At 41.2% G+C, this 27,471-nt stretch overlaps 1 protein-coding gene across 1 annotated transcript in view; it reads left to right on the top strand.

Moving 5' to 3' along the window:
• Positions 1-4,083, top strand: part of LOC106570237 (potassium channel subfamily K member 9) — a 40,766-nt gene extending 36,683 nt beyond the window's left edge. The window contains exon 2 of the mRNA XM_014142335.3: positions 462-4,083. Coding sequence (XP_013997810.2) covers positions 462-1,399 — 938 coding nt within the window. The 3' untranslated portion in view covers positions 1,400-4,083. The remainder of the gene's footprint in view (positions 1-461) is intronic.
• Positions 4,084-27,471: the final 23,388 nt, after the last annotated feature.

Genomic DNA, 27,471 nt, shown 5'->3' with positions numbered 1-27,471 from the left:
TCAATACCAGGCCTGTCTGTGGGGCTCAGCTCTTATTCAATAGCCATCTTGGCAGAGGGAAATCAGGATGCTTTGGGGATTCTTCGCTGGGTATTATCTGTAAACAAATCTAAAAGCCAACTGGGGCAGTTGAGTTGATGATAAGTGGCTTGGTGGGGCTGAGTTCTATTTTTAATTCAATCAATTGAGGAAATGAATGAGCTATTTGACTTGCTGAAAGTACTGAATTGAAAAGTGAATTGAGCCCAACCCTGGCAGTTATCCAGCCATAGCTGTAACATACTGGTCCCGGTTTCTGGTTTGTTGTCTCTCTTTCAGGTTATTGGCATACTACTGTACCATAGATGTTAGGTCCTGATCACTGTCAGTGTCTTCTCTCCACTGCAGGGTATGACCATGCTGCTCTACCATGCTGCTGTACCATTACATCCTGGTGACTGTGGTCTGTTGTCTCCCTGCAGGTTATGGCCATGCAGCTCCCGGGACAGACGCGGGGAAGGCCTTCTGCATGTTCTATGCCGTCCTGGGGATACCCCTGACCCTGGTCATGTTCCAGAGCCTGGGCGAGAGGATGAACACCTTCGTCAAGTCCCTCCTGAAGCGCATCAAGAAGTGCTGTGGCATGCGCATCACCGACGTTTCCATGGAGAACATGGTGACGGTGGGGTTCTTCTCCTGCATCGGGACGCTGTGCATCGGGGCGGCCGCCTTCTCCCACTACGAGGACTGGAGCTTCTTCCAGAGCTACTACTACTGCTTCATCACACTGACTACCATCGGCTTCGGGGACTTTGTGGCCCTGCAGAAGAACCGGGCCCTGCAGCGGAGGCCCCTGTACGTGGCCTTCAGCTTCATGTACATCCTGGTGGGCCTGACTGTCATAGGAGCCTTCCTCAACCTGGTGGTGCTGAGGTTCCTGACCATGAACAGTGAGGACGAGAGGCGGGACGCAGAGGAGAGGGCCTCGCTGGCGGGGAACAGAAACAGCATGATCATCCACATTCAGGAGGAGACGCTGGGGAGAGGAGGAGGTGCAGGGAGGAGGCGCAGGGAAACGCAGGGCCAGTACTGCGCCGAGGTCACCGATGTGCCATCTGTCTGCTCCTGCATGAACTACCACTCACATGAGTTTGGTAGCTGTGGGGGAGAGATGGGAGTAGGGGGAGGGATGGGGGAACGAGGAGGAGGAGGGATAGAATGTGCCTTCTCCCACCAGAACTCCTTTAGTTCCCAGTTGAACCCCCACCAGTACTTTCACTCGGTGTCGTACCGCATCGAGGAGATCTCTCCCAGCACCCTAAAGAACAGCTTCTTCCCCTCGCCCATTAGCTCAGTCTCCCCAGGCCTCCACAGCTTCACAGACAATCGCCGACTCATGAAGAGAAGGAAATCTATCTGAGCCTAGTGCATCATAGTGTGTTGAACTATATGTTGCATTTCAACGTTTTTGCCTAAATGGTAAAACGTTGAAATGGAACAGATCATCAGACTGGGTTGGCCTATCTACACAGACAACTCCTAGCTTTCCTTTTTTATATACAAGTACAATGCATCTCCAATGTTGCTCCTAACCAAATCTTATTTTAGAACTTTTGTTTTGTTTCTTTTGGTTGGTATAAAGATATAATATATTGAAGCGATTCATAGGGATTGATTGAAGAGGAAGGAGCATCGGAAAGAAATGTTAAACCTTTTGGACATGAATTGTGTTATCTTTCTGGTGAGGGATTCAACGCATGAAGCATGGATACTTATTTTCCCAGGAAATTGGCCCATGTGAGAAATACAAATCAGAACCATCAGATGTTATTACAACTTTCCTTATTGCCAGCTCATTAAAATAGTATAGGATCTTGGTAACAATGTACCAAATGATGCACACAGCATTGTAATGGAGATATGCTCTTTTTTTAAAGTGAGTATGCCTGTTTCATTGCAGTTAAATGCTTTTGAAATGACTTAAAAAGCATCAGGTATTATTTTCTATAAGCAATTCTATCTAGGAAAAAAAGGAAAATGATTTATTTACAGAACATCATGCCAAAATATTGTTGCCAATCTTAGCATGTGCATTAGAAGTCGTCAAATGAGTTTCATTTTTGTTTATTTTTTTTAAATAGCAGATTTTGTATTATTATGGTTTGTGTCTGTAGATGTTTTCTTTCTGTATTTCAGATTGTGTAAAATATGAGGACGAGAAAAGGAGTAACAAGGGTTTTAAGGCTTTCCAGTTTGAAAAAGTTGCTAAGTGCATGTACTTTGTGAAACTGGTATGCATATAGATGTATGGGGAAAAATAATAATAACCTTGCAATTTAATTGAATTTTGATAGCAAATAATCATAATAATGAATTAAAAATATACTTAATTTATTTAGCCACTTAAAGGTAATGATGTATAGTGTAGGCTAAACAGCTTTTTTTTTTTTTTTTTTTTTCCATTCTGAAAAATTGTACAATAACCTTTGCTCTCAGGTTTTGAATGGATAGCCTATTTAGGTTCTGGTCCCCGAATCAAATCACAAAAGATATCCCGGAAATCCGAATGCACCTGCCAAACAAAACAATACATATCAATTTATTTTTTAAATAGTACACATTTTCCAGGAAAAGGATATTGAGATGCATCATCTTACTAAGCGAAGATTCCTGTACTATAGACCAGCGTGGGTTCAGAGCGTGCGCACACCATACAGATCTTCACTGTATCGAGCCATAGAGGAGCAGGCCAGGATACCGTACCACTGCTATTCTAGAAGAATGTTAATGTTGATGACAGGTATAATCCAAGAGTCCAAACTTCAATTGTGTCTCTAAGAATATATACACGCCTTCAGCCTACGAACACAATGACAGGCATTTGAGATGTATACAATGATGTTATCCTTGGGTTTAATCCAAAACATTGAAATTCAATGACAGTCAAATGGCAATCAATGGGTGAAAAATGACGAGATGAAGGAGCAATGCAATACTGGGCATTGATTCGTTAAGCACAAAATGTGCCAATTAAGTCGGCAACAGGGCAAAGGGGTAAATACCATGGATACCATTAGGCAGATTTCCATTGACACAGGTTAATTAAACAAAAGAAATGTCGCAAAAAAATCTTTGCAATGTGTAATGAAAACAGCAGATATTGGAGACATTTTTCTAAAGATCAACAACATTTTTATCCGTTTGACAGGATTTTTCTTTTGTTTAACTTTCCTTGTTGGGCAAATGATGATGGAAAATAAGTTTTTTTAATAAATGATGATTGCCGAATAATTTTGAAGGTACGCGGGGAAAGTGATGTCATCACTTAGGTTGACTATAAAGGTCCACTTCACAATTCTAAATGCATACTGCTTGCAACATCTATTTTATAAAAATCTGTAAAAATAATGTTTCTTTGCAAGACAAGGATTGTTCTGACTTTCACGAATGCCTGAATTGCTTCGCCTTGCTTTTATGGTTGGCTGGCAAGTTTCGCCATCCAATTATTTCAGATCTACAGAAGTGCATAGACCTTATCGACATGTTGGCACATGAGAATTATTATGGAAAATAGTAGTCAATTATTGCATTCTAGTATCCATGCTGGCTTTGCAGGCTACCTGAGACATGAAAGAGATAGGTGAGAGGGCATACAGGCTGTTCCCAATTTATTAATGCGGAAATTGCCTAAATGGGTAATGGAAACAATTCAACCAATACATTTTTATTCAAGACTAGGTTTTTGCAAAAACGTTTTGGGGTTTAGCTGTGACGTCATTACATCCAGCTGTTTTTAGCGACACAAGGTAGTTAAATGGAAACACACTCTAGTAGACAATTATCGCATCTAATTTCTATGTCGACAAAAAATCCCTGGACAAGTTAATGGAAACATACCAAGTGTCTGTCTTAAATGAAAATAACAAAACATGAACATCCAAGGTTCTAGAATGTTCAGATGAACCTAGAAATGCATATGTAAATATACAGACTACTTTATATCTACTGTACAGTACATATATTGTAAGTACTCATCCTTTGGAATAAAACGGCCTTTCCACAGCTCAGATGCGTTAGCATTTTTACAAATTTTAGCATATGTGCCTTTAAAAAACTATATTTCAATGTTTCTATACCTGTAGGCACATTTTATGTCTGAGAAATAAATCAAATACTTGTCCTTATAAAATATGTATCCATCTCTAAAGATTCATGTACACTTCATACAAATGCAAAACCAAAGCAGAAATTGACTTATTTTCGGCAAACCACACAGACACAAGCCAGCTGATTTACAACTTAAAAAGTACTTATTTAGGCAGAACTGCCACAGGTTCTACGCTTGTCGAATTATTGAGGTGAATGATTGGGTATAGGTGGAGAAATCACTCCTACATTTAGCTAAACTACTACATGTGTAATTTATTGGCATTGATGGTGGACATGCACATGGATATTAAGGGTTGAGAGTCAATGTTAAAGTCACTTTGATTGATTATGAGTCAATATTGGCTATATACAATACATCTCTATTTGTTCAATTTTATTTTAAAGTGCATACCAGCATTTTAATGACTGATCATACCATAGTGAGGTGATGCCTACATGATAATGCTTTACAATGATTTTCAAGAGAGTAAAACAATAATTGTTACTGGGGTTTGCTTGCCAGGAAATGTGCCATATTACCATGCATGGATTAAATGCTGAGTGAGTCAGCAGATAACAGATGTTTGTTAACACATATATAAAACACATTGTACGAAAGACATTGATATTGACTTGTGGTATTTATATTAGTTGTTGAATTATCCCTGCTCTTTCGAAATAGTACATTTGGCTTTTTACCTCCAAGCTGTGCAGCCAGAAACAGAAAGTACTCTGGATTCAGATGGTTATTGGCCGATCTTTCTGCATTCTGCATGTCCTCCTAATGCCTGAGGCTTAATGTGGCAGATATCACCATGTGCCGGCCAGCTCTCTATCTGCCCAGAAGTCCAAAGTGCCAAGTTCTCCTATTACAGGGACAAAGAGACACATATTGCACAACTATATGTGTCATGATGAACTCTAGAAGGCTGTTGGGTTACTTGTATGATTCCATGTTACTGTTTATTAATTTCTCTAATTTTGAGTTAAAAAAATTATCCTTTGCAATAGAATGTTTATTTTTTAGGTCTGACGAACAAATGCCATGTACCATGTTTATTTTAACATTACAAAAATGCTAAATGCATACCATCTCCACATGACACGTTTTATCAATTTGGTTAAACAAATGACCAAATTGACCCAATGGACAGTTTTGGTAAACTCCTGATGTCAATACATGCAGCGGTATGGGCTTTCTCTTTTCAATAAATGGGAAAGAGCAACTTGTTGAGAAAACAACCATTTATGTTTATGTTTTCATTTTTGTGTGTGCATGATTTGGTGTAGTGACTTCCTGGTCAGGTGACCTGGGTGAAGCCATGACACCACTTGAATAAAAACTATGAGCCTCCTTCTCACACGGCCCAAACCCTCTGACTTCTGATTCTGGTCTCTGGTCTTACACTACTGTAAATCTACTACAACACTACTACTGTAACACTACTGTAAATCTACTACAACACTACTACTGTAACACTACTGTAAATCTACTGTAACACTACTACAACACTACTACTGTAACACTACTGTAAATCTACTACAACACTACTACTGTAACACTACTGTAAATCTACTGTAACACTACTGTAAATCTACTACAACACTACTACTGTAACACTACTGTAAATGTCAGCTACACTGACTATACCAAACATTATGAACACCTTTCTAACAATTTTCTTTCTTTTTGCCCTCAGAACAGCCTCGATTCGTCGGGTCACAAGGTGTCAAAGCGTTCCACAGGGATGCTGGACCATGTTGACTCCAATGCTTCCCACAGTTGTGTGAAGTTGGCTGGATGTCCTTTGGGTGGTGGACCATTCTTGACACACACCGGAAACTGTTGAGCGTGTAAAACCCAGCAGCGTTCCAGTTCTTGACACAAACCGCTGCGCCTGGCACCTACTACCATACCCCGTTCAAAAGCACTGAAATGTTTTGTCTTGCCTGCTCACCCTCTGAATGGCACACACACACAATCCATGTCTCAAGTTTTTCAAGGCTTAACATTTTTTCTTTAACCTGCGTCCTCCCCTTCATCTACGCTGATTGAAGTGACATCATTAAGGGATGACAGCTTTCACCTGAATTTACCTGGTCAGTCTATGTCATGGAAAGAGCAGGTGTTGATAATGTTTGTACACTCAATGATAATATTAATACATTTTATTTGGCAGATGCCTGTTCTTAATGTTTCGAATACTCAGTGTATAAGCCTCTGCTATATGATTGAGCACAGTGAAGTATTCCCTATTCACCCATAGCAACAGCAGCCAAGGTAGTACACACCTCAAATTCTTCCTTAAGACTGTGGTCTGTGTTTGGTCTCACACTAATGTAACCCCACTATAACATGACTATGACACTGGTATTGGTCACACTAATGTAACCCCACTATAACACGACTGTAACACTGGTATTGGTCACACTAATGTAACCCCACTATAACATGACTGTAACACTGGTATTGGTCACACTAATGTAACCCCACTATAACACGACTGTAACACTGGTATTGGTCACACTAATGTAACCCCACTATAACACGACTGTAACACTGGTATTGGTCACACTAATGTAACCCCACTATAACACGACTGTAACACTGGTATTGGTCACACTAATGTAACCCCACTATAACACGACTGTAACACTGGTATTGGTCACACTAATGTAACCCCACTATAACACGACTGTAACACTGGTATTGGTCACACTAATGTAACCCCACTATAACACGACTGTAACACTGGTATTGGTCACACTAATGTAACCCCACTATAACACGACTGTAACACTGGTATTGGTCACACTAATGTAACCCCACTATAACACGACTGTAACACTGGTATTGGTCACACTAATGTAACCCCACTATAACACGACTGTGACACTGCTGTATTGGTCACACTAATGTAACCCCACTATAATACGACTGTGACACTGGTATTGGTCACACTAATGTAACTCCACTATAACACGACTTATACACTGGTATTGTTCACACTAATGTAACCCCACTATAACACGACTGTAACACTGCTGTATTGGTCACACTAATGTAACCCCACTATAACACGACTGTAACACTGCTGAAATTGGTCACACTAATGTAACCCCACTATAACACAACTGTTACACTGGTATTGGTCACACTAATGTAACCCCACTATAACACGACTGTAACACTGGTATTGGTCACACTAATGTAACCCCACTATAACACGACTGTAACACTGGTATTGGTCACACTAATGTAACCCCACTATAACACGACTGTAACACTGGTGTGTTGGTCACACTAATGTAACCCCACTATAAGACGACTGTAACACTGGTATTGGTCACACTACTGTAACCCCACTATAACACGACTGTAACACTGCTGTATTGGTCACACTAATGTAACCCCACTATAACATGACTGTAACACTGGTATTGGTCACACTAATGTAACCCCACTATAACACGACTGTAACACTGGTATTGGTCACACTAATGTAACCCCACTATAACACGACTGTAACACTGGTGTATTGGTCACACTAATGTAACCCCACTATAACACGACTGTAACACTGGTATTGGTCACACTAATGTAACCCCACTATAACACAACTGTAACACTGCTGCATTGGTCACACTAATGTAACCCCACTATAACATGACTGTAACACTGGTATTGGTCACACTAATGTAACCCCACTATAACACGACTGTAACACTGGTATTGGTCACACTAATGTAACCCCACTATAACACGACTGTGACACTGGTATTGGTCACACTAATGTAACCCCACTATAACACGACTGTAACACTGGTATTGGTCACACTAATGTAACCCCACTATAACACGACTGTAACACTGGTATTGGTCACACTAATGTAACCCCGCTATAACACGACTGTGACACTGGTATTGGTCACACTAATGTAACCCCACTATAACACGACTGTAACACTGGTATTGGTCACACTAATGTAACCCCACTATAACACGACTGTAACACTGGTATTGGTCACACTAATGTAACCCCGCTATAACACGACTGTAACACTGCTGTATTGGTCACACTAATGTAACCCCACTATAACACGACTGTAACACTGGTATTGGTCACACTAATGTAACCCCACTATAACACGACTGTGACACTGGTATTGGTCACACTAATGTAACCCCACTATAACACGACTGTAACACTGGTATTGGTCACACTAATGTAACCCCACTATAACACGACTGTAACACTGGTATTGGTCACACTAATGTAACCCCGCTATAACACGACTGTGACACTGGTATTGGTCACACTAATGTAACCCCACTATAACACGACTGTAACACTGGTATTGGTCACACTAATGTAACCCCACTATAACACGACTGTAACACTGGTATTGGTCACACTAATGTAACCCCGCTATAACACGACTGTAACACTGCTGTATTGGTCACACTAATGTAACCCCACTATAACACGACTGTAACACTGGTATTGGTCACACTAATGTAACCCCACTATAACACGACTGTAACACTGGTATTGGTCACACTAATGTAACCCCACTATAACACGACTGTAACACTGGTATTGGTCACACTAATGTAACCCCACTATAACACGACTGTAACACTGGTATTGTTCACACTAATGTAACCCCACTATAACACGACTGTAACACTGCTGAAATTGGTCACACTAATGTAACCCCACTATAACACAACTGTAACACTGGTATTGGTCACACTAATGTAACCCCACTATAACACGACTGTAACACTGGTATTGGTCACACTAATGTAACCCCACTATAACACGACTGTAACACTGGTATTGGTCACACTAATGTAACCCCACTATAACACGACTGTAACACTGGTGTGTTGGTCACACTAATGTAACCCCACTATAACACGACTGTAACACTGGTATTGGTCACACTAATGTAACCCCACTATAACACGACTGTAACACTGGTATTGGTCACACTAATGTAACCCCGCTATAACACGACTGTAACACTGCTGTATTGGTCACACTAATGTAACCCCACTATAACACGACTGTGACACTGGTATTGGTCACACTAATGTAACCCCACTATAACACGACTGTAACACTGGTATTGGTCACACTAATGTAACCCCGCTATAACACGACTGTAACACTGCTGTATTGGTCACACTAATGTAACCCCACTATAACACGACTGTAACACTGGTATTGGTCACACTAATGTAACCCCACTATAACACGACTGTAACACTGGTATTGGTCACACTAATGTAACCCCACTATAACACGACTGTAACACTGGTATTGGTCACACTAATGTAACCCCACTATAACACGACTGTGACACTGGTATTGGTCACACTAATGTAACCCCACTATAACACAACTGTAACACTGGTGTATTGGTCACACTAATGTAACCCCACTATAACACGACTGTAACACTGGTATTGGTCACACTAATGTAACCCCACTATAACACGACTGTAACACTGGTGTATTGGTCACACTAATGTAACCCCACTATAACATGACTGTAACACTGGTATTGGTCACACTAATGTAACCCCACTATAACACGACTGTAACACTGGTATTGGTCACACTAATGTAACCCCACTATAACACGACTGTGACACTGGTATTGGTCACACTAATGTAACCCCACTATAACACGACTGTAACACTGGTATTGGTCACACTAATGTAACCCCACTATAACACGACTGTAACACTGGTATTGGTCACACTAATGTAACCCCGCTATAACACGACTGTGACACTGGTATTGGTCACACTAATGTAACCCCACTATAACACGACTGTAACACTGGTATTGGTCACACTAATGTAACCCCACTATAACACGACTGTAACACTGGTATTGGTCACACTAATGTAACCCCGCTATAACACAACTGTGACACTGGTATTGGTCACACTAATGTAACCCCACTATAACACGACTGTAACACTGGTATTGGTCACACTAATGTAACCCCACTGTAACACGACTGTAACACTGGTATTGGTCACACTAATGTAACCCCGCTATAACACGACTGTAACACTGCTGTATTGGTCACACTAATGTAACCCCACTATAACACGACTGTAACACTGGTATTGGTCACACTAATGTAACCCCACTATAACACGACTGTAACACTGGTATTGGTCACACTAATGTAACCCCACTATAACACGACTGTGACACTGGTATTGGTCACACTAATGTAACCCCACTATAACACAACTGTAACACTGGTGTATTGGTCACACTAATGTAACCCCACTATAACACGACTGTAACACTGGTATTGGTCACACTAATGTAACCCCACTATAACACGACTGTAACACTGGTGTATTGGTCACACTAATGTAACCCCACTATAACACGACAGTAACACTGGTATTGGTCACACTAATGTAACCCCACTATAACACGACTGTAACACTGGCATTGGTCACACTAATGTAACCCCACTATAACACAACTGTAACACTGCTGCATTGGTCACACTAATGTAACCCCACTATAACATGACTGTAACACTGGTATTGGTCACACTAATGTAACCCCACTATAACACGACTGTAACACTGGTATTGGTCACACTAATGTAACCCCACTATAACACGACTGTGACACTGGTATTGGTCACACTAATGTAACCCCACTATAACACAACTGTAACACTGCTGTATTGGTCACACTAATGTAACCCCACTATAACATGACTGTAACACTGGTATTGGTCACACTAATGTAACCCCACTATAACACGACTGTAACACTGGTATTGGTCACACTAATGTAACCCCACTATAACATGACTGTAACACTGGTATTGGTCACACTAATGTAACCCCACTATAACACGACTGTAACACTGGTATTGGTCACACTAATGTAACCCCACTATAACACGACTGTAACACTGGTATTGGTCACACTAATGTAACCCCACTATAACACGACTGTAACATTGGTATTGGTCACACTAATGCAACCCCACTATAACACGACTGTAACACTGGTATTGGTCACACTAATGTGACCCCACTATAACACGACTGTAACACTGGTATTGGTCACACTAATGTAACCCCACTATAACACGACTGTAACACTGGTATTGGTCACACTAATGTAACCCCACTATAACACGACTGTAACACTGGTATTGGTCACACTAATGTAACCCCACTATAACACGACTGTGACACTGGTATTGGTCACACTAATGTAACCCCACTATAACACAACTGTAACACTGCTGTATTGGTCACACTAATGTAACCCCACTATAACATGACTGTAACACTGGTATTGGTCACACTAATGTAACCCCACTATAACACGACTGTAACACTGGTATTGGTCACACTAATGTAACCCCACTATAACACGACTGTAACACTGGTATTGGTCACACTAATGTAACCCCGCTATAACACGACTGTAACACTGCTGTATTGGTCACACTAATGTAACCCCACTATAACACGACTGTAACACTGGTATTGGTCACACTAATGTAACCCCACTATAACACGACTGTAACACTGGTATTGGTCACACTAATGTAACCCCACTATAACACGACTGTAACACTGGTATTGGTCACACTAATGTAACCCCACTATAACACGACTGTGACACTGGTATTGGTCACACTAATGTAACCCCACTATAACACAACTGTAACACTGGTGTATTGGTCACACTAATGTAACCCCACTATAACACGACTGTAACACTGGTATTGGTCACACTAATGTAACCCCACTATAACACGACTGTAACACTGGTGTATTGGTCACACTAATGTAACCCCACTATAACACGACAGTAACACTGGTATTGGTCACACTAATGTAACCCCACTATAACACGACTGTAACACTGGCATTGGTCACACTAATGTAACCCCACTATAACACAACTGTAACACTGCTGCATTGGTCACACTAATGTAACCCCACTATAACATGACTGTAACACTGGTATTGGTCACACTAATGTAACCCCACTATAACACGACTGTAACACTGGTATTGGTCACACTAATGTAACCCCACTATAACACGACTGTGACACTGGTATTGGTCACACTAATGTAACCCCACTATAACACAACTGTAACACTGCTGTATTGGTCACACTAATGTAACCCCACTATAACATGACTGTAACACTGGTATTGGTCACACTAATGTAACCCCACTATAACACGACTGTAACACTGGTATTGGTCACACTAATGTAACCCCACTATAACATGACTGTAACACTGGTATTGGTCACACTAATGTAACCCCACTATAACACGACTGTAACACTGGTATTGGTCACACTAATGTAACCCCACTATAACACGACTGTAACACTGGTATTGGTCACACTAATGTAACCCCACTATAACACGACTGTAACATTGGTATTGGTCACACTAATGTAACCCCACTATAACACGACTGTAACACTGGTATTGGTCACACTAATGTGACCCCACTATAACACGACTGTAACACTGGTATTGGTCACACTAATGTAACCCCACTATAACACGACTGTAACACTGGTATTGGTCACACTAATGTAACCCCACTATAACACGACTGTAACACTGGTATTGGTCACACTAATGTAACCCCACTATAACACGACTGGGACACTGGTATTGGTCACACTAATGTAACCCCACTATAACACAACTGTAACACTGGTATTGGTCACACTAATGTAACCCCACTATAACATGACTGTAACACTGGTATTGGTCACACTAATGTAACCCCACTATAACACGACTGTAACACTGGTATTGGTCACACTAATGTAACCCCACTATAACATGACTGTAACACTGGTATTGGTCACACTAATGTAACCCCACTATAACACGACTGTAACACTGGTATTGGTCACACTAATGTAACCCCACTATAACACGACTGTAACACTGGTATTGGTCACACTAATGTAACCCCACTATAACACGACTGTAACATTGGTATTGGTCACACTAATGCAACCCCACTATAACACGACTGTAACACTGGTATTGGTCACACTAATGTGACCCCACTATAACACGACTGTAACACTGGTATTGGTCACACTAATGTAACCCCACTATAACACGACTGTAACACTGGTATTGGTCACACTAATGTAACCCCACTATAACACGACTGTAACACTGGTATTGGTCACACTAATATAACCCCACTATAACATGACTGTAACACTGGTATTGGTCACACTAATGTAACCCCACTATAACACGACTGTAACACTGGTATTGGTCACACTAATGTAACCCCACTATAACACGACTGTAACACTGGTATTGGTCACACTAATGTAACCCCACTATAACATGACTGTAACACTGGTATTGGTCACGCTAATGTAACCCCACTATAACACGACTGTAACACTGGTATTGGTCACACTAATGTAACCCCACTATAACACGACTGTAACACTGGTATTGGTCACGCTAATGCAACCCCACTATAACACGACTGTAACATTGGTATTGGTCACCCTAATGTAACCCCACTATAACACGACTGTAACACTGGTATTGGTCACACTAATGTAACCCAACTATAACACGACTGTAACACTGGTATTGGTCACATTAATGTAACCCCACTATAATACGACTGTGACACTGGTATTGGTCACACTAATGTAACCCCACTATAATACGACTGTGACACTGGTATTGGTTACACTAATGTAACCCCACTATAACATGACTGTAACACTGGTATTGGTCACACTAATGTAACCCCACTATAACACGACTGTAACACTGGTATTGGTCACACTAATGTAACCCCACTATAACACAACTGTAACACTGCTGCATTGGTCACACTAATGTAACCCCACTATAACATGACTGTAACACTGGTATTGGTCACACTAATGTAACCCCACTATAACACGACTGTGACACTGGTATTGGTCACACTAATGTAACCCCACTATAACACTACTGTAACACTGGTATTGGTCACACTAATGTAACCCCACTATAACATGACTGTAACACTGGTATTGGTCACACTAATGTAACCCCACTATAACATGACTGTAACACTGGCATTGGTCACACTAATGTAACCCCACTATAACACAACTGTAACACTGCTGCATTGGTCACACTAATGTAACCCCACTATAACATGACTGTAACACTGGTATTGGTCACACTAATGTAACCCCACTATAACACGACTGTAACACTGCTGTATTGGTCACACTAATGTAACCCCACTATAACATGACTGTAACACTGGTATTGGTCACACTAATGTAACCCCACTATAACACGACTGTAACTCTGCTGTATTGGTCACACTAATGTAACCCCACTATAACACCACTGTAACACTGGTATTGGTCACACTAATGTAACCCCACTATAACACGACTGTAACACTGGTATTGGTCACACTAATGTAACCCCACTATAACATGACTGTAACACTGGTATTGGTCACACTAATGTAACCCCACTATAACACGACTGTAACACTGGTATTGGTCACACTAATGTAACCCCTCTATAACACGACTGTAACACTGGTGTATTGGTCACACTAATGTAACCCCACTATAACATGACTGTAACACTGGTATTGGTCACACTAATGTAACCCCACTATAACACGACTGTAACACTGGTATTGGTCACACTAATGTAACCCCACTATAACACAACTGTAACACTGCTGCATTGGTCACACTAATGTAACCCCACTATAACATGACTGTAACACTGGCATTGGTCACACTAATGTAACCCCACTATAACACAACTGTAACACTGCTGCATTGGTCACACTAATGTAACCCCACTATAACATGACTGTAACACTGGTATTGGTCACACTAATGTAACCCCACTATAACACGACTGTAACACTGGTATTGGTCACACTAATGTAACCCCACTATAACACGACTGTGACACTGGTATTGGTCACACTAATGTAACCCCACTATAACACAACTGTAACACTGCTGTATTGGTCACACTAATGTAACCCCACTATAACATGACTGTAACACTGGTATTGGTCACACTAATGTAACCCCACTATAACACGACTGTAACACTGGTATTGGTCACACTAATGTAACCTCACTATAACATGACTGTAACACTGGTATTGGTCACACTAATGTAACCCCACTATAACACGACTGTAACACTGGTATTGGTCACACTAATGTAACCCCACTATAACACGACTGTAACACTGGTATTGGTCACACTAATGTAACCCCACTATAACACGACTGTAACATTGGTATTGGTCACACTAATGCAACCCCACTATAACACGACTGTAACACTGGTATTGGTCACACTAATGTGACCCCACTATAACACGACTGTAACACTGGTATTGGTCACACTAATGTAACCCCACTATAACACGACTGTAACACTGGTATTGGTCACACTAATGTAACCCCACTATAACACGACTGTAACACTGGTATTGGTCACACTAATGTAACCCCACTATAACACGACTGTGACACTGGTATTGGTCACACTAATGTAACCCCACTATAACACAACTGTAACACTGCTGTATTGGTCACACTAATGTAACCCCACTATAACATGACTGTAACACTGGTATTGGTCACACTAATGTAACCCCACTATAACACGACTGTAACACTGGTATTGGTCACACTAATGTAACCCCACTATAACATGACTGTAACACTGGTATTGGTCACACTAATGTAACCCCACTATAACACGACTGTAACACTGGTATTGGTCACACTAATGTAACCCCACTATAACACGACTGTAACACTGGTATTGGTCACACTAATGTAACCCCACTATAACACGACTGTAACATTGGTATTGGTCACACTAATGCAACCCCACTATAACACGACTGTAACACTGGTATTGGTCACACTAATGTGACCCCACTATAACACGACTGTAACACTGGTATTGGTCACACTAATGTAACCCCACTATAACACGACTGTAACACTGGTATTGGTCACACTAATGTAACCCCACTATAACACGACTGTAACACTGGTATTGGTCACACTAATGTAACCCCACTATAACATGACTGTAACACTGGTATTGGTCACACTAATGTAACCCCACTATAACACGACTGTAACACTGGTATTGGTCACACTAATGTAACCCCACTATAACACGACTGTAACACTGGTATTGGTCACACTAATGTAACCCCACTATAACATGACTGTAACACTGGTATTGGTCACGCTAATGTAACCCCACTATAACACGACTGTAACACTGGTATTGGTCACACTAATGTAACCCCACTATAACACGACTGTAACACTGGTATTGGTCACGCTAATGCAACCCCACTATAACACGACTGTAACATTGGTATTGGTCACACTAATGTAACCCCACTATAACACGACTGTAACACTGGTATTGGTCACACTAATGTAACCCCACTATAACACGACTGTAACACTGGTATTGGTCACATTAATGTAACCCCACTATAATACGACTGTGACACTGGTATTGGTCACACTAATGTAACCCCACTATAATACGACTGTGACACTGGTATTGGTTACACTAATGTAACCCCACTATAACATGACTGTAACACTGGTATTGGTCACACTAATGTAACCCCACTATAACACGACTGTAACACTGGTATTGGTCACACTAATGTAACCCCACTATAACACAACTGTAACACTGCTGCATTGGTCACACTAATGTAACCCCACTATAACATGACTGTAACACTGGTATTGGTCACACTAATGTAACCCCACTATAACACGACTGTGACACTGGTATTGGTCACACTAATGTAACCCCACTATAACACTACTGTAACACTGGTATTGGTCACACTAATGTAACCCCACTATAACATGACTGTAACACTGGTATTGGTCACACTAATGTAACCCCACTATAACACGACTGTAACACTGGCATTGGTCACACTAATGTAACCCCACTATAACACAACTGTAACACTGCTGCATTGGTCACACTAATGTAACCCCACTATAACATGACTGTAACACTGGTATTGGTCACACTAATGTAACCCCACTATAACACGACTGTAACACTGCTGTATTGGTCACACTAATGTAACCCCACTATAACATGACTGTAACACTGGTATTGGTCACACTAATGTAACCCCACTATAACACGACTGTAACTCTGCTGTATTGGTCACACTAATGTAACCCCACTATAACACGACTGTAACACTGGTATTGGTCACACTAATGTAACCCCACTATAACACGACTGTAACACTGGTATTGGTCACACTAATGTAACCCCACTATAACATGACTGTAACACTGGTATTGGTCACACTAATGTAACCCCACTATAACACGACTGTAACACTGGTATTGGTCACACTAATGTAACCCCACTATAACACGACTGTAACACTGGTGTATTGGTCACACTAATGTAACCCCACTATAACATGACTGTAACACTGGTATTGGTCACACTAATGTAACCCCACTATAACACGACTGTAACACTGGTATTGGTCACACTAATGTAACCCCACTATAACACAACTGTAACACTGCTGCATTGGTCACACTAATGTAACCCCACTATAACATGACTGTAACACTGGTATTGGTCACACTAATGTAACCCCACTATAACACGACTGTAACACTGGTATTGGTCACACTAATGTAACCCCGCTATAACACGACTGTAACACTGCTGTATTGGTCACACTAATGTAACCCCACTATAATACGACTGTGACACTGGTATTGGTCACACTAATGTAACCCCACTATAACACGACTGTGACACTGGTATTGGTCACACTAATGTAACCCCACTATAACACAACTGTAACACTGGTATTGGTCACACTAATGTAACCCCACTATAACACGACTGTAACACTGGTATTGGTCACACTAATGTAACCCCACTATAACACGACTGTAACACTGGTATTGGTCACACTAATGTAACCCCACTATAACACGACTGTGACACTGGTATTGGTCACACTAATGTAACCCCACTATAACACGACTGTAACACTGGTGTTTTGGTCACACTAATGTAACCCCACTATAGCACGACTGTAACACTGGTATTGGTCACACTAATGTAACCCCACTATCACACGACTGTAACACTGGTGTATTGGTCACACTAATGTAACCCCACTATAACACGACTGTAACACTGGTATTGGTCACACTAATGTAACCCCACTATAACATGACTGTAACACTGGTATTGGTCACACTAATGTAACCCCACTATAACACGACTGTAACACTGCTGTATTGGTCACACTAATGTAACCCCACTATAACATGACTTTAACACTGGTATTGGTCACACTAATGTAACCCCACTATAACACGACTGTAACACTGCTGTATTGGTCACACTAATGTAACCCCACTATAACATGACTGTAACACTGGTATTGGTCACACTAATGTAACCCCACTGTAACACGACTGTAACACTGGTATTGGTCACACTAATGTAACCCCACTATAACACGACTGTAACACTGGTGTATTGGTCACACTAATGTAACCCCACTATAACATGACTGTAACACTGGTATTGGTCACACTAATGTAACCCCACTATAACACGACTGTAACACTGGTATTGGTCACACTAATGTAACCCCACTATAACACGACTGTAACACTGGTGTATTGGTCACACTAATGTAACCCCACTATAACATGACTGTAACACTGGTATTGGTCACACTAATGTAACCCCACTATAACACGACTGTAACACTGGTATTGGTCACACTAATGTAACCCCACTATAACACAACTGTAACACTGCTGCATTGGTCACACTAATGTAACCCCACTATAACATGACTGTAACACTGGTATTGGTCACACTAATGTAACCCCACTATAACACGACTGTAACACTGGTATTGGTCACACTAATGTAACCCCGCTATAACACGACTGTAACACTGCTGTATTGGTCACACTAATGTAACCCCACTATAATACGACTGTGACACTGGTATTGGTCACACTAATGTAACCCCACTATAACACGACTGTGACACTGGTATTGGTCACACTAATGTAACCCCACTATAACACGACTGTAACACTGGTATTGGTCACACTAATGTAACCCCACTATAACACGACTGTAACACTGGTATTGGTCACACTAATGTAACCCCACTATAACACGACTGTAACACTGGTATTGGTCACACTAATGTAACCCCACTATAACACGACTGTGACACTGGTATTGGTCACACTAATGTAACCCCACTATAACACGACTGTAACACTGGTGTATTGGTCACACTAATGTAACCCCACTATAACACGACTGTAACACTGGTATTGGTCACACTAATGTAACCCCACTATAACACGACTGTAACACTGGTGTATTGGTCACACTAATGTAACCCCACTATAACACGACTGTAACACTGGTATTGGTCACACTAATGTAACCCCACTATAACATGACTGTAACACTGGTATTGGTCACACTAATGTAACCCCACTATAACACGACTGTAACACTGCTGTATTGGTCACACTAATGTAACCCCACTATAACATGACTTTAACACTGGTATTGGTCACACTAATGTAACCCCACTATAACACGACTGTAACACTGCTGTATTGGTCACACTAATGTAACCCCACTATAACATGACTGTAACACTGGTATTGGTCACACTAATGTAACCCCACTGTAACACGACTGTAACACTGGTATTGGTCACACTAATGTAACCCCACTATAACACGACTGTAACACTGGTGTATTGGTCACACTAATGTAACCCCACTATAACATGACTGTAACACTGGTATTGGTCACACTAATGTAACCCCACTATAACACGACTGTAACACTGGTATTGGTCACACTAATGTAACCCCACTATAACACAACTGTAACACTGCTGCATTGGTCACACTAATGTAACCCCACTATAACATGACTGTAACACTGGTATTGGTCACACTAATGTAACCCCACTATAACACGACTGTAACACTGGTATTGGTCACACTAATGTAACCCCACTATAACACGACTGTGACACTAGTATTGGTCACACTAATGTAACCCCACTATAACACGACTGTAACACTGGTATTGGTCACACTAATGTAACCCCACTATAACACGACTGTAACACTGGTATTGGTCACACTAATGTAACCCCACTATAACACGACTGTAACACTGGTATTGGTCACACTAATGTAACCCCACTATAACACGACTGTAACACTGGTATTGGTCACACTAATGTAACCCCACTATAACACGACTGTAACACTGGTATTGGTCACACTAATGTAACCCCACTATAACACGACTGTAACACTGGTATTGGTCACACTAATGTAACCCCACTATAACATGACTGTAACACTGGTATTGGTCACACTAATGTAACCCCACTATAACACGACTGTAACACTGGTATTGGTCACACTAATGTAACCCCACTATAACACGACTGTAACACTGGTATTGGTCACGCTAATGCAACCCCACTATAACACGACTGTAACACTGGTATTGGTCACACTAATGTAACCCCACTATAACACGACTGTAACACTGGTATTGGTCACACTAATGTAACCCCACTATAACACGACTGTAACACTTGTATTGGTCACACTAATGTAACCCCACTATAATACGACTGTGACACTGGTATTGGTCACACTAATGTAACCCCACTATAATACGACTGTGACACTGGTATTGGTCACACTAATGTAACCCCACTATAACATGACTGTAACACTGGTATTGGTCACAATAATGTAACCCCACTATAACACGACTGTAACACTGGTATTGGTCACACTAATGTAACCCCACTATAACACAACTGTAACACTGCTGCATTGGTCACACTAATGTAACCCCACTATAACATGACTGTAACACTGGTATTGGTCACACTAATGTAACCCCACTATAACACGACTGTGACACTGGTATTGGTCACACTAATGTAACCCCACTATAACACGACTGTAACACTGGTATTGGTCACACTAATGTAACCCCACTATAACATGACTGTAACACTGGTATTGGTCACACTAATGTAACCCCACTATAACACGACTGTAACACTGGCGTTGGTCACACTAATGTAACCCCACTATAACACAACTGTAACACTGCTGCATTGGTCACACTAATGTAACCCCACTATAACATAACTGTAACACTGGTACTGGTCACACTAATGTAACCCCACTATAACACGACTGTAACACTGCTGTATTGGTCACACTAATGTAACCCCACTATAACATGACTGTAACACTGGTATTGGTCACACTAATGTAACCCCACTATAACACGACTGTAACACTGCTGTATTGGTCACACTAATGTAACCCCACTATAACACGACTGTAACACTGGTATTGGTCACACTAATGTAACCCCACTATAACACGACTGTAACACTGGTATTGCTCACACTAATGTAACCCCACTATAACACGACTGTAACACTGGTATTGGTCACACTAATGTAACCCCACTATAACATGACTGTAACACTGGTATTGGTCACACTAATGTAACCCCACTATAACACGACTGTAACACTGGTATTGCTCACACTAATGTAACCCCACTATAACACGACTGTAACACTGGTATTGGTCACACTAATGTAACCCCACTATAACATGACTGTAACACTGGTATTGGTCACACTAATGTAACCCCACTATAACACGACTGTAACACTGGTATTGGTCACACTAATGTAACCCCACTATAACACGACTGTAACACTGGTATTGGTCACGCTAATGCAACCCCACTATAACACGACTGTAACACTGGTATTGGTCACACTAATGTAACCCCACTATAACACGACTGTAACACTGGTATTGGTCACACTAATGTAACCCCACTATAACACGACTGTAACACTTGTATTGGTCACACTAATGTAACCCCACTATAATACGACTGTGACACTGGTATTGGTCACACTAATGTAACCCCACTATAATACGACTGTGACACTGGTATTGGTCACACTAATGTAACCCCACTATAACATGACTGTAACACTGGTATTGGTCACAATAATGTAACCCCACTATAACACGACTGTAACACTGGTATTGGTCACACTAATGTAACCCCACTATAACACAACTGTAACACTGCTGCATTGGTCACACTAATGTAACCCCACTATAACATGACTGTAACACTGGTATTGGTCACACTAATGTAACCCCACTATAACACGACTGTGACACTGGTATTGGTCACACTAATGTAACCCCACTATAACACGACTGTAACACTGGTATTGGTCACACTAATGTAACCCCACTATAACATGACTGTAACACTGGTATTGGTCACACTAATGTAACCCCACTATAACACGACTGTAACACTGGCGTTGGTCACACTAATGTAACCCCACTATAACACAACTGTAACACTGCTGCATTGGTCACACTAATGTAACCCCACTATAACATAACTGTAACACTGGTACTGGTCACACTAATGTAACCCCACTATAACACGACTGTAACACTGCTGTATTGGTCACACTAATGTAACCCCACTATAACATGACTGTAACACTGGTATTGGTCACACTAATGTAACCCCACTATAACACGACTGTAACACTGCTGTATTGGTCACACTAATGTAACCCCACTATAACACGACTGTAACACTGGTATTGGTCACACTAATGTAACCCCACTATAACACGACTGTAACACTGGTATTGGTCACACTAATGTAACCCCACTATAACACGACTGTAACACTGGTATTGGTCACACTAATGTAACCCCACTATAACACGACTGTAACACTGGTGTATTGGTCACACTAATGTAACCCCACTATAACATGACTGTAACACTGGTATTGGTCACACTAATGTAACCCCACTATAACACGACTGTAACACTGGTATTGGTCACACTAATGTAACCCCACTATAACACAACTGTAACACTGCTGCATTGGTCACACTAATGTAACCCCACTATAACATGACTGTAACACTGGTATTGGTCACACTAATGTAACCCCACTATAACACGACTGTAACACTGGTATTGGTCACACTAATGTAACCCCGCTATAACACGACTGTAACACTGCTGTATTGGTCACACTAATGTAACCCCACTATAATACGACTGTGACACTGGTATTGGTCACACTAATGTAACCCCACTATAACACGACTGTGACACTGGTATTGGTCACACTAATGTAACCCCACTATAACACAACTGTAACACTGGTATTGGTCACACTAATGTAACCCCACTATAACACGACTGTAACACTGGTATTGGTCACACTAATGTAACCCCACTATAACACGACTGTAACACTGGTATTGGTCACACTAATGTAACCCCACTATAACACGACTGTGACACTGGTATTGGTCACACTAATGTAACCCCACTATAACACGACTGTAACACTGGTGTTTTGGTCACACTAATGTAACCCCACTATAGCACGACTGTAACACTGGTATTGGTCACACTAATGTAACCCCACTATCACACGACTGTAACACTGGTGTATTGGTCACACTAATGTAACCCCACTATAACACGACTGTAACACTGGTATTGGTCACACTAATGTAACCCCACTATAACATGACTGTAACACTGGTATTGGTCACACTAATGTAACCCCACTATAACACGACTGTAACACTGCTGTATTGGTCACACTAATGTAACCCCACTATAACATGACTTTAACACTGGTATTGGTCACACTAATGTAACCCCACTATAACACGACTGTAACACTGCTGTATTGGTCACACTAATGTAACCCCACTATAACATGACTGTAACACTGGTATTGGTCACACTAATGTAACCCCACTGTAACACGACTGTAACACTGGTATTGGTCACACTAATGTAACCCCACTATAACACGACTGTAACACTGGTGTATTGGTCACACTAATGTAACCCCACTATAACATGACTGTAACACTGGTATTGGTCACACTAATGTAACCCCACTATAACACGACTGTAACACTGGTATTGGTCACACTAATGTAACCCCACTATAACACGACTGTAACACTGGTGTATTGGTCACACTAATGTAACCCCACTATAACATGACTGTAAAACTGGTATTGGTCACACTAATGTAACCCCACTATAACACGACTGTAACACTGGTATTGGTCACACTAATGTAACCCCACTATAACACAACTGTAACACTGCTGCATTGGTCACACTAATGTAACCCCACTATAACATGACTGTAACACTGGTATTGGTCACACTAATGTAACCCCACTATAACACGACTGTAACACTGGTATTGGTCACACTAATGTAACCCCGCTATAACACGACTGTAACACTGCTGTATTGGTCACACTAATGTAACCCCACTATAATACGACTGTGACACTGGTATTGGTCACACTAATGTAACCCCACTATAACACGACTGTGACACTGGTATTGGTCACACTAATGTAACCCCACTATAACACGACTGTAACACTGGTATTGGTCACACTAATGTAACCCCACTATAACACGACTGTAACACTGGTATTGGTCACACTAATGTAACCCCACTATAACACGACTGTAACACTGGTATTGGTCACACTAATGTAACCCCACTATAACACGACTGTGACACTGGTATTGGTCACACTAATGTAACCCCACTATAACACGACTGTAACACTGGTGTATTGGTCACACTAATGTAACCCCACTATAACACGACTGTAACACTGGTATTGGTCACACTAATGTAACCCCACTATAACACGACTGTAACACTGGTGTATTGGTCACACTAATGTAACCCCACTATAACACGACTGTAACACTGGTATTGGTCACACTAATGTAACCCCACTATAACATGACTGTAACACTGGTATTGGTCACACTAATGTAACCCCACTATAACACGACTGTAACACTGCTGTATTGGTCACACTAATGTAACCCCACTATAACATGACTTTAACACTGGTATTGGTCACACTAATGTAACCCCACTATAACACGACTGTAACACTGCTGTATTGGTCACACTAATGTAACCCCACTATAACATGACTGTAACACTGGTATTGGTCACACTAATGTAACCCCACTGTAACACGACTGTAACACTGGTATTGGTCACACTAATGTAACCCCACTATAACACGACTGTAACACTGGTGTATTGGTCACACTAATGTAACCCCACTATAACATGACTGTAACACTGGTATTGGTCACACTAATGTAACCCCACTATAACACGACTGTAACACTGGTATTGGTCACACTAATGTAACCCCACTATAACACAACTGTAACACTGCTGCATTGGTCACACTAATGTAACCCCACTATAACATGACTGTAACACTGGTATTGGTCACACTAATGTAACCCCACTATAACACGACTGTAACACTGGTATTGGTCACACTAATGTAACCCCACTATAACACGACTGTGACACTAGTATTGGTCACACTAATGTAACCCCACTATAACACGACTGTAACACTGGTATTGGTCACACTAATGTAACCCCACTATAACACGACTGTAACACTGGTATTGGTCACACTAATGTAACCCCACTATAACACGACTGTAACACTGGTATTGGTCACACTAATGTAACCCCACTATAACATGACTGTAACACTGGTATTGGTCACACTAATGTAACCCCACTATAACACGACTGTAACACTGGTATTGGTCACACTAATGTAACCCCACTATAACACGACTGTAACACTGGTATTGGTCACACTAATGTAACCCCACTATAACATGACTGTAACACTGGTATTGGTCACACTAATGTAACCCCACTATAACACGACTGTAACACTGGTATTGGTCACACTAATGTAACCCCACTATAACACGACTGTAACACTGGTATTGGTCACACTAATGTAAGCCCACTATAACATGACTGTAACACTGGTATTGGTCACGCTAATGTAACCCCACTATAACACGACTGTAACACTGGTATTGGTCACACTAATGTAACCCCACTATAACACGACTGTAACACTGGTATTGGTCACGCTAATGCAACCCCACTATAACACGACTGTAACATTGGTATTGGTCACACTAATGTAACCCCACTATAACACGACTGTAACACTGGTATTGGTCACACTAATGTAACCCAACTATAACACGACTGTAACACTGGTATTGGTCACATTAATGTAACCCCACTATAATACGACTGTGACACTGGTATTGGTCACACTAATGTAACCCCACTATAATACGACTGTGACACTGGTATTGGTTACACTAATGTAACCCCACTATAACATGACTGTAACACTGGTATTGGTCACACTAATGTAACCCCACTATAACACGACTGTAACACTGGTATTGGTCACACTAATGTAACCCCACTATAACACAACTGTAACACTGCTGCATTGGTCACACTAATGTAACCCCACTATAACATGACTGTAACACTGGTATTGGTCACACTAATGTAACCCCACTATAACACGACTGTGACACTGGTATTGGTCACACTAATGTAACCCCACTATAACACTACTGTAACACTGGTATTGGTCACACTAATGTAACCCCACTATAACATGACTGTAACACTGGTATTGGTCACACTAATGTAACCCCACTATAACACGACTGTAACACTGGCATTGGTCACACTAATGTAACCCCACTATAACACAACTGTAACACTGCTGCATTGGTCACACTAATGTAACCCCACTATAACATGACTGTAACACTGGTATTGGTCACACTAATGTAACCCCACTATAACACGACTGTAACACTGCTGTATTGGTCACACTAATGTAACCCCACTATAACATGACTGTAACACTGGTATTGGTCACACTAATGTAACCCCACTATAACACGACTGTAACTCTGCTGTATTGGTCACACTAATGTAACCCCACTATAACACGACTGTAACACTGGTATTGGTCACACTAATGTAACCCCACTATAACACGACTGTAACACTGGTATTGGTCACACTAATGTAACCCCACTATAACATGACTGTAACACTGGTATTGGTCACACTAATGTAACCCCACTATAACACGACTGTAACACTGGTATTGGTCACACTAA

The sequence above is a fragment of the Salmo salar genome, chromosome 14, assembly GCF_965601325.2.
Source record: "Salmo salar chromosome 14, fSalSal1, whole genome shotgun sequence".
NCBI classification, from domain to species: domain Eukaryota; kingdom Metazoa; phylum Chordata; class Actinopteri; order Salmoniformes; family Salmonidae; genus Salmo; species Salmo salar.
This window is presented reverse-complemented; position numbering and strand designations above follow the sequence as displayed.